Source organism: Alexandromys fortis, unplaced genomic scaffold (genome assembly GCF_014885135.2).
Source record: "Alexandromys fortis isolate MF-2015 unplaced genomic scaffold, M_Fortis_MF-2015_v1.1 scaffold_161, whole genome shotgun sequence".
Lineage (NCBI taxonomy): Eukaryota > Metazoa > Chordata > Mammalia > Rodentia > Cricetidae > Alexandromys > Alexandromys fortis.
Window position 1 is genome coordinate 2,439,879 of NW_026068073.1, and position 10,738 is coordinate 2,450,616.

At 51.5% G+C, this 10,738-nt stretch overlaps 1 protein-coding gene across 2 annotated transcripts; it reads right to left on the reverse strand.

The window, feature by feature from the left end:
• Positions 1-1,408: 1,408 nt before the first annotated feature.
• Positions 1,409-6,283, reverse strand: Ctu1 (cytosolic thiouridylase subunit 1). 2 transcript variants are annotated; one of them, XM_050121520.1, is made up of 3 exons: positions 6,231-6,283; positions 3,529-4,071; positions 1,409-3,232 (listed from the first exon to the last, which is right to left on the reverse strand). In XM_050121520.1, the coding sequence occupies exons 2-3, from the start codon at positions 4,034-4,036 to the stop codon at positions 2,595-2,597; spliced, it is 1,146 nt and encodes a 381-aa protein (XP_049977477.1). In that variant the 5' UTR covers positions 4,037-4,071; positions 6,231-6,283; the 3' UTR covers positions 1,409-2,594. The 2 variants fall into 2 exon arrangements, with proteins under 2 accessions (XP_049977477.1, XP_049977478.1); XM_050121521.1 differs by lacking the exon at positions 6,231-6,283 and adding an exon at positions 4,948-5,286.
• Positions 6,284-10,738: the final 4,455 nt, after the last annotated feature.

Below are 10,738 nucleotides of genomic sequence, written 5' to 3' on the forward strand. Positions count from 1 at the left end.
TGGAGAATCTTCAGCTCCGTCTCCCCTGTCCCCCAATACCCACTTCCTATCCATAGTCGTTTCTCTTTACAGCAGCCAAGGAATTTTTAGAAAGTGGTCTTTGGATGCACTCCCAGAATAGAAGCCTCGAAACTGGCATTCACTGTTAGAATAAAACCCAAGTATTTGACTCCGCAAACACCTGGTTCAGCTCAGAACTGGCAAATGGACCCCCTGCTGGTTCCTGGGAGGGATCAAGGTTATTCCCTTTTACCCTGGATGCTGAATTGACAGCTCCTTCCTCCAGAGGGCGCTCTTCCCCAAGAAACTTTTGAGAGTTTTGCTTTATTTGGGTTCCCGTTCAAAGGCCACCTCCCCAGAGGACCTTCCTTCACTGGCTTCTTCCTCCCTTCCTCTATCCTCTTGTGCTGGAGATGTGGCTCAAAGAGGCTGTCTAGAATCCCTAGGTGTGGCTCATGGTAGAGGTCCTGCCTACCATGGTGAGGGACTTGGGGTGTGGCTCAGCTTGTTAGACCCTTGATTCAATCCCCAGCATTGGAAAGGGAAAGAGTGACACTTCCGGCCACCCGGTATTTACTTGCACGCAGTTCTTTTCTCGCAGGCTGTAAATACCTGTGCTCATGGCCGCTTCCTGGCACCTCAGGACCAAACAAAGGATGTCCAATGTTTGCTGAATGAATAATCGACGTGGTGCTTAATACCCTCAGGGAACTTGAAGGAGGCAGGGCATCCTCTCTGCCTTTCAGACCTAAGTTAATTAGGAAAGTGAATACCAAGGGGTAAGCAGGTCACTTCCCTGAACAGGACCACAGAGGTTAAGGAGCGGAGCGCTCTCTGTCCAAGGTAAAAGCCTCTAGTACTCAGCCAGGCTACACCTGGAGATAGGACTCTCAGCACCAAGTCTCTCTCTTCTTGGGAAAGTTTCCTCAGTCTCTCGATTGCCTATAAGGCAAGGTAGCATCCAGAAGCCCGGAGCCCCCTGGTGGCCAATCCTTACTATGCAGCGCCAAGCTGGACACAGTTGGCCAAGTACTTTGACCTCTGGACTCTCATCTCTGCAGAGATCTGATGGGGTGACGGCAAGCCAGTTCTATTTTCACAGGGGGAAATGGCAGTCAGAGAGGTTAAAGCACACAAGCTCTGTCCCCAGAATCCAAGCTTGGGTGCCCCCTCACCCACAGCAGCTACCAGGAGTGGATGAGGCAGACATAGCCCCTGTGGCCTTCTAAGTGAGTGACCGATAGCCATGATAGCCTTGAGGCGTCAAAGGGAAGAATGAGAAGGGACTTGTAAGCAACACAAAGCAAAGCTCAAAACGAAGCTTCTGGAAAGCAACGTGTGCTGAAGCCTTGCACACTGACTCCCTTAGGTCTCTGTGGCTGTGATGAAACACCATGGCCAAAGCCTCTTAGGGAGGAAAGATTTTATTTCAATTCACATCTCTCAGGGTCCATTACTGAGGGAAGTCAGGGCAGGAACCGAGGCAGATGCCATGGAGGAACACTGCTTACTGACTTTCTCAGTCCGTTTTCTTTCTTTTTCATTTTTCAAGACAGGGTTTCTCGGTGTAGCCTTGGCTGTCCTGGAACTCGCTCCGTAGACCAGGCTGACTTTGCACAGTCTGTCTCTGCCTCCAGAGTGCTGGGATTAAAGGTGTGCACCATCACCACTCAGCAGCCTACTTTCTTACAGTACCCAGGACCACCCGCCTAGGTGACTGCACTGCTCACAGTGGACTGAGGTCTTCCACATCAATCAACAATCAAGAAAATGCCCCAAAGGCTTGCATATAGGTCAACCTTATGGAGACATTTTCTCAGATGATCCCAGCCTGAGGCAAGTTAGCAAAATAAAACAAAAACAAACAAACAAACAAAAGATGACCAGCCAGGACACGGACCCAACAGTCACATGAAAACCACACAAACTTGGTTTGGAATGTATCAACTCAGCAGACCATTGGCTTTCAAAGACTCACAGGCAAACAAAGTCATCAGACAGCAGCCAAGACCCACAGCAGGGATTTCCCAAGCCTTGCTGGAACCTACCTACACCAGTGCATCTGGCCAATGGCTTGATTAATGACTTTCTTTTGTTCTAGGGCTGCAAATGGTTGAGTAACTGCTTCCACAGCAGCGTCCCTGGGGCAACCTGAACCCACATACCCTGCAACCGAAGCTTCTGGTTCAGAATAAACTTTCTCTGACTCTCTCAGGAGCAAGTTTTCCCTTGATGAAAGGGCAGGGTGACAATGTGAATGTGTTCCTATTACTCCTTTGACTTTGTTTACCTGACTTGGGCAGACAAAGTGAGGCCAGGGCTATTCAGAGCCCACAGAGGTGTGCAGGAATGCACAGTTGCTGGTCCCTTCTCCCTCAGGCCTGATAGCCTAGCCGGGGGCTCCCTCACCGTCTCCAAGGTTCAGGTTGCTGTGCAGAGCACAGTCCCTCCATGGTACACAGTTACTCCACTTAGGAAGCTCTAGAAGGGCAGAGCGGTCACTTCACAGTGCACAGATCGCTTCACAGGAACAGGGCACTTCAGGGCACGGTCACTTTTCAGGGCACAGGACAATGTAGAGTTCAGGACTCAGGTCACTCCGAGGGGCTCACGTCACTCTGTAGGACACAGGTGGCCCCCGCCCGGTCTCCTCCTTCCCTGCACAGGGTGGCTTCATCTCTGGATTGCTCACAGCTGCAGGATCCCTGTGAGGCCGCAGGGTCTCTGGTGGCCTGGACTGGATTCCCAGGCAGTGGCAGCTCGGCTTGCAACGTGCGGCGGCCCTTGCCGATAGCTAGGCGTGGCAGGCCTCGGTTGAGGCCATCCAGGAGCGCACAGGCCTGGCAGAGCGCATGGCTGGCCAGTGCCCCGCAGCGGGTGCAGGTACCTGGAGGAGGGGGCCGAGCTGCTGGGGCAAGAGCAAGGCGCTCTGCTGAGTGCACAAGGTCCAGCACTGCCGATGGCCGCGCTGCCTCCAGGCGCTTGAGCAGGTCGCGAGCGTGGCCGCGGAAAGCCTCGGGTGCATATACGCACTCTTCGGAGAAGTAGCGCAGGCGGCGGAAGTGCGCGTACAGCACCACCTCCTTCTGCGACGCAAACTGCAAAGGCCGGCACCGCGGGAGTGCGCACCCCTCGCCCGCAGAGCCCAGCACTCCACCCCGCGCCAGCCGCCCAGCATCACCGCGCAGGAAGTTCATGAGCACTGTCTCCGCCATATCGTCGGCATTGTGGCCTGTGGGAGAGAGCTCGGGTGAAGATGGAGACAGAAAGGAAAGGGGCGGGGAGGGGGCGCCAAGAACCGCTGGAAAGGAAATAGAGAGGAGGTCATAGGGATTCCCTGGACCTGGAGACTGAGGAGAGGACCCTGTACATCCTCAGTAATGAGACAATGGAGAAGTGACCATAAACTGGGGACAAGGAGAGTGGAGGGAGGCGTAGGGACACCCAGAGAGAATGGGAGGTGGAGACACCACGCCACCCCACTTCCTGACAAGATATACTACCTCTCTACACCGTTCCTGCGCTCACCAGTCACGATGTGTGTAGCTCCCACGAGGCGTGCACCCTCCTCCAGCGCGCGCCGCCGCAGCACCCCACAGAAGGTGCAGCAGGAGCGACTGCGGCCAGAGCCGGCAGTGCTGCGGGCCACAGCATCCATCGTCCAGCCCCCGAACAGGTCTGCGTAGGCCACAATGGTGAGCGGCAGCTCCCAGCGCTCGGCCTGGCTGCTCACGGCCTCCAGGGCTGCGTCACGGTAGCCGCCGATGCCCTCGTCCACCGCCACCAGGTGCAGCGTGATGCCCAGGCGTGGCGCGAGCTCGCGCAGCACGTGTGCCAGTACCGTGGAATCCTTGCCACCCGAGGCACCCACGGCCACCACGGCACCCGGGGGCAGCAGGCGCCCGGCGATCACGGTGTGCAGCACCTCGGCCTCAAAGGCTGCACAGAAGCAGGAGCCACATAGAGCCTGCCCCGAGCGCGGGCGGCGGAGGGCAGCGCGGGCTGCATGGCAGGAGGAGCACGTTGGAGCTGGCATGGGGGAAGAGAAGTGGGTTGCTTGGGGTATTCACACTGTGAAGGAAAGAATAGGGGATTATTTAGTGCGTCTACATTGCAGGGCTGATGGGAGAGAAGAGGGGTCACAAGAGATATCCACACTGCTGGGTTAATGGAGAGGGAAGGGAAGCTGGTCGTCCAGGATGTCTGCACTTTGGAGCTGAGGGGAGAGAGAAACGGGTCACATGGATAGTCTGTGTTGTGGGGATGCTGCAGAAATGGCGTCCTACCTAGAGTGGCCCTTGCACAGGGGAGCCCAAGGAAAGGACAGTTTCTTTCTGCACCAAGAAAATAAGGACCTTATGACGTGGTTTCAGGCAGAGAAGAAGACATGTAAGAAGGGGGTGCCTTTAAGAACCTTTTGAACAGTTTTGAGGTCACTATCTTGATCGAGGAGTCAAGGTAGATGTCACTGACCTTGACTTCCAGGGTTGACAAGAACCGGAAGAGCCTGCTATTTGAAAAGAGGGCTAGAGGTGTTTGGATTTTAGTCGGAGAGGTAGGATATGGACACGCCCCAATCTTGACTACCACCCCTAAAAGGCATGGTGCCCTCTTCCGCTAGGCACACAGATGCTGCCTGCACCACCTCTAGGTTACCAGTAAAAACTCTCCAGGCTCAGCCCTGTCCGTCAGACCACCGCGTCTCCAGCTTGGACTAGCCAGCGGCCTCTTGTCATTCCCCGCAGGTACGGCTGCGCTGGGATTTACCACAATGGTCAGAATGATTCCGCAGCGGCCTTTTACAATCACTAACTTCCACTCAGCCCTCAAGCCCCACAGCCCCTATTCCTTTCACCATATGGTGTTGTGCAGCGAGGCAAAGCCACCCTTCCAGGTGCTCAGACCGGACGCTCCGGGGTCTAGAACCGCCCCCCCCCCATCACTTACCCTGATCACCCTGGTGGGGGGCTCAAAATGCAAAGTCCAGTCTTGACATGCTTTCCAAACGTGCCTAATCCATCCTCAGAACTCACGCTCAGAAGCCTGAGTGCAGCCAATTATACTTGTGGCTTCAAAACCAGACGGAGACGCCACATACTCCCCACCTACTCCATGGCCAGCACGCTTATTTGGTCACTGGTCTCTCTGCCTTAACCTTTACACTTGCTGTTTTGCGTAAAACAATCAGCAGATGCAGCCCAGTTATCTTTCCCACATTGTTCTGTGACTGACGTTGCCCTGTGGTTCCTTCCCCTTACTCTCAACTCTCCTAGGACCCCCGCCCCCGCCCCCAACAGTTCTCCCTGACTGCTGAGCCCCGCAAGCCCCTCTCTGGACGCACTCATCCCTCATGGCTGAGCATTGCTCCTTGCAATATTTCCTTTCCAGCTTTTGATTCTACCCTTCCTCTTGCCTGGATCATGTCCCCATCCGTGCCTCACCATTTCATTTCTTCACGCCCTGCCCAGCAAGCCTGAGAACCGCCAGGTGCCTCCAGGATGGACCTCCAAATGGCCCACTGAAGATTGTTGCAGGGCACCTTTCGGACCTCAAGTGCCCCTGAAATCAGTCCCTTCTGCCTGGCATCTCTGTCTCTTGGGAGTGCCCACCACCTTCTGCCCAGTATTTATTCAGAATAGGGTGCAAAGTCAGTCTGTCCTCAGTCATCTAGAAGAGCTTGCTGTTGTGAGGAGTCGCGTGTGGGCACAAACAGGGAGCCAGCTGAGCTGATGGAGTGAACCCGGCTGATGTTAATACACGGGAGGAGGAGGAAGACTGTGTACAGACAGGCATGGTGGGGCACGCCTTTAATCCCAGCACTCAGGAGGAAGAGACGTTTGAATTTCTGCAAATTCCAAGCTACATAGTGAGTTCCAGGCCACCCACGGGGTGAAATCTCGTCCAAAAACAAAAACAAACGCAACAAATTAAAAACAAACAAACAAACAAACAAAAAAAAACCACCAAGGGGTACTTCCGGTTGGCCAGGTTTCCCTTTAGGCAGAGAAGGGGTCTCCAGAACTATTTAACTATGAGCAAGGGAAGACAGGTGGTCTGTCACCACTAGGTGAACAGGGAGGCCTGGCAAGAGACCAGATTAGAGCGGGATCCTGGCCAGAACATGAACTGGCAATCTTAAAAGCGAGTGCTAAATCCTTAGAGAGACCTTCCACTCCTCGGTGGCACTACAACCCCGAGCCCGCTCGATCGGGAGCAAGAGGAACACTAACCTGGGTGGAATGGGCTCTGCACTCTGTCTGCCACGCGGAAGCCTGGAGCGGAAACTGCCCTGAAACTACAACTCCCACAAGGCCTTGGACTGCCTTGCCTACGACTACCAGAAAGCAACAGCTACAGACGAGCGCCTGTAATTCTACGGCAACTCGGACTACAATTCCCAGCAACACTAGAGAACACGGCTTTCCTGCAGTTTACGGCTCCCAAAACGCTGGGCTCCAGAAGGTGCACAGACAGGCGTGGGGACTGAGCTGCAGCTACTGCTGTTGCCCTGGCAACGCGAGGTCACCAGGCGCAATGCTTGAAATCAGAAGTGACTGCGGTCTAATTTCCTAGTTTTGCGATTTATTATCCGCTGCTGCTGCTTCCTTTTTTGAAGGAATGTAGACCTTGTACACAGACCAGGCTGACCTTGAACTCAGAACCCCACCTACTATTACCCACAGATTAAAGGCGTACGCCATCTTGCTCTTTTCTATCTCCTATTTTCTTTTCTTTTTTCTTCAGAAAGGTGGAAGAACTCTAGACAACACCCAAGCTATTGTAATAGACCCTGTAAGACTTTAAGACAATCCTGAAGCCATTTTTGACAATTCTGAATCCTCTCAGCCTCTGTGCCATAGTGCTTCCCCTCCTCCCCTGGGAACCAAGGACCTAACAGCTACACTTGCACGTACTTAGTTCCTGAACAATTACCCATATACGTATGCTTTGGTTCTGTCCCCTGGGAAACGAGGTCAAAATGACCTCTTACCTCATCTGATCTGGCAACAGCTCTCCAGTCAATTATTGGTATTAGCCCTTTCAAATAAGCCAATCAGAATAGTCAAAGAACAACCCCCCTTGCTTCTGTGGCCCCGTTAAAAGTAGACTGTACCCGCTATTCGAGGTCCCTCGGCTTCCCGAATGCTGGGGGACCCTGTCATGACAGAATTAATAAAATCCTCATGCTTTTGCATCGGCTGTGGTGTGTGGTCTCTGGGGGCGACTCCTTCTCGGTGTTTGGACGCTAGAGTCCAACAACCCCAATAAATTGTCGTTTGTGCTTTTTACTTTCTCTCTCTCTCTCTCTCTCTCTCTCTCTCTCTCTCTCTCTCTCTCTCTCGTTTTGTTTTTTGAGACAAGGTATCTCTGTGTGTAACAGCCCTCGGTGTCCTGGAACTACCTCTTTTCTGGCCTTGAACTCACAGAAATCTGCCTGCCTCTGCTAGGATTAAAGGCGTGGACCACCACCACCCAGCTCATCATGGAACCTGCAATCCCGATTTTAGACTCAAGCATTTTGCCTTAAAGGGTCTTCCAAGACCGCTTATTCAGCTGCCTGCTGGCCTCCTGGCCCTGTGGGAAAGCGAGGGAGAACAGCCAAATATCCTGAGAGTTAGAAAACCCGCGTCCCTGAGAACAGGAGAGTAAATTCTCAAAGAAGGATAGAGAATCCTTGAACACAGTGGGATGTGAATCATTCTCTGATACTTCCGCTACTGCTCATCTCTTGTGATATAAAACTAAAAATATCTGTTGTGGGAATAGGTAGTTGGGAGACAGTCTGCCGGGGACCCTTCAGTCCTGCTGACTGTTGTGATTGCTCGACTTCCCCAGCCCGTTTCTCCTGGATGTTTATTACATGTCGGATCTGGTGTCCCATTATCTCTGCAGTCTGCTGTTCATGCCCTTGAAATGTTGACACCGCTGTCACAGACCATTCTCCAGCCTGAGACAGCTCTCTTTACACCATGGAACCACGTCCCAGCTCCTCACTAGAGGATTCTAGGCACGGACTCTATCATTGAGCCACATCCCAGCCTCTTGCGGGGAAATTCTAAATGGGTGCTCTACCACGGAGCATCTCACTGGGAAGACTCTAGGCAGATGTTTTAACGCTGGTGAATACGAGGCAAGCACTCGACTACTGAGCTATAGCCTCGGCGTGCACCTTTTCTTGTGCCTTTGGTTTTGAAACAGGATCTCACTATGTGGCTCATGCAGACCTCAAACTTACTATCCTTCTGCCTCTGTCTTCCAAGTAGCTAGAATTACAGTTTTGAGCTACAAGGCTGGGTTCAGCTGGGTGGTAGATTGACCTGGACCAGTAGATTGAGAACTACTGGTCCTGATGCTGCAACCCTGTAATGCAGTTCCTTATGTTAGGTGACCCCCAACCATAAAGCTATTTTTTGTCGATACTTCCTAATTGTAATTTTGCTGCTGTTACGAGTCGTATCTATGTTTCCTGATGGTCTTAGGTGATCCCTGTGAAAGGGCCCTTTGAATCAAAGAAGTCACCACCTACAGGTTGAGAAATGCTCACCTAGACCGTGGGGATGATGTTTCAGTACCATATTCAAAGCCAGGCCAGTTGTTGGGCCAGTCCACTATGTCCTGTGGTCCTTGTGTGCCAATTCCTCTTTATCAGCATCCCAGACAAATTGGTCAGATAAGTAAGGGAAGAAGGAGAGACCTTACCACACTACAGAAAACCAAGTATCAATACAGGCATCTGATTGGTTCCTTCCACAGTCTTGGGGGAATGTGCGACCAAGTACTTGGTGGGCTGTTTTCTGGAATGGGTATGGTTCTATACAATGAAGACTTCTGCATTTGACGCTCAAGGACACCAAGAACTCTGGACCAGGGATTCAAAGCAGAGTTCTTGAGTTGGCATACCCAATGCTTAGTTGTTCTGGGAACCTGAGCAAGGAAAGAAATGGAGTCCAGGCCCTACTTTCCTTGGTGTGTTTATGGCCCCATGCCCTAATTTGCTTCCCAGTTGCTATGATAAAATACTCACCAAAATTAACTTGCATTTATTTTAGCCTATAGATCACAGTTCATCACCAAGGGAAGCCATGGCAAGAACTCAAATCAGGAGCTGGAAGCAGAAACCATGAAGGAACTCTACTTATTGACTTACTTCTGTGCTCACATTTAACTACCTTTCTTATACTGGGAGGGGTACCATCCACAGCGAGCTGAGTCCCCCCACATCAGTCAACAGTCAGTAAGATAAGTCATAGGCTAATCTGATGAAGGCAATTTCTCAACTGCGGTTCCTTTTTCCTATGTGTGACAAGTTGATAACCTAGCTTAGCAATCACATGGAAGGAGGGACAGCTGACATTCATTTACCACTGATAGAAACTATCACATTTCTGTCCCAGATACTGCATTTCCTGTGGCACCATCACCTTTCACGAAAATAGCACACATGGGAGCTGGGTATAGACCTCACTTGACAGAGTGCTTGGCCGTGGGTTCAATTCCCAGCACTGTATACATCACGTGTGCTAGTACATACCTGTAATCCGAGCATTTGGGATGTGGAAGCAGGAGGATGTGGCGTTCACGGTCATCTGTGGCCGCACAGTGAGTCTGAGTCTGCCTTAGTTATGTGGGTTGTCTTAATCAACCAGGAACTAGAATGTAAATGGAACCTTCAGTACAGTATGTAGAAACATTACTTAGAAAAGTAAATTCTCATCTTAGTTTTTTTTTTTCTGTTAGTCATGGTTTCGGTGGGCTACATCAGAACTTATTTGTCTCTTAACTGGTTTAAACTGGCAAGGCTGCATCTGGATCACTCCACTTCTGGTTCTTCTCTGGGCTCTTTCAAGAGGTTATGCTTGAGATGGGTACTTTGCTGGATTTGGATGTATGACCTCAAAGACTCACTACTGTCCTAGTTAGGGTTTCTACTGCTGTGAAGAGACACCGTGGCCATGGCTGTTGCAGGATATTCGATCACACCGTGAACCCCGAGATTGCATTATTTACTGGAAAACTCTGTTCCTAGTTGCGGTGTGGCTCAGCCCTAGCACACACTTTATTCCAAGAGTCTTCTGTTTGAGTAGTGTCAAGTGGATTAAATAAAATCAACCATAGGTCAAGAGGAAGGGTGAGCAGCCAGTTGACAGGGAGTGAACATAGGGAACAAACGTCAGAGTAAGAGGGAGGCAGGAGGATGGATAGAGAGGTGCTCAGGAGTAGAAGGGAGGGACATTCAGTTTGAGGAGGTTGTTTGGAGATGCTGTAAGAGAACAAGGGCCTCTGGGATGCCAGGAGGAGGAGGAAGGAAGTCAGCGGCTTTCACCCCAGCATCAGCTCACAACTCTTTATTGGTAAAATCAAATGATGGAGATTTTGTTAAAAACACCTCTTATAAAGGAAACATTTGATGGAGTTAGCTTACAGTTTTCAAGGTTCAGTCCATCACCATCAAGGTGTGACATGGTGGCACACAGGCAGACATGGTACTGGAACTGAGAGTTAATGAATATTGATTGGTAGGCAACAGGAAGTGAACTGAGGCACTTGAGGGCACGGCTTTAGCATTTATGAGACCTCACAGCCCACCTCCACAGTGGCATATTTCCTCCAACAAGGCCACACTCTAATAGTGCCATTCCCCTTGGAGGTCATTGTTTCAAACCACCCCCTCCATGGGCATATGATGTGATTGCCTATTAGATTTGCCCTGACAGCCTTTGCTGGAGACCCGGAGGCA

What these genes read in the sequence shown, in the direction of transcription:
- Ctu1 (XM_050121520.1), bottom strand. Translation starts at nt 4,036, where the DNA reads ATGCCAGCTCCAACGTGCTCCTCCTGCCATGCAGCCCGCGCTGCCCTC. An exon ending in AGCTACACACATCGTGACTG is followed by an intron (nt 3,233 to 3,528) that starts GTGAGCGCAGGA and finishes TCTCTCCCACAG; the next exon opens with GCCACAATGCCGACGATATG.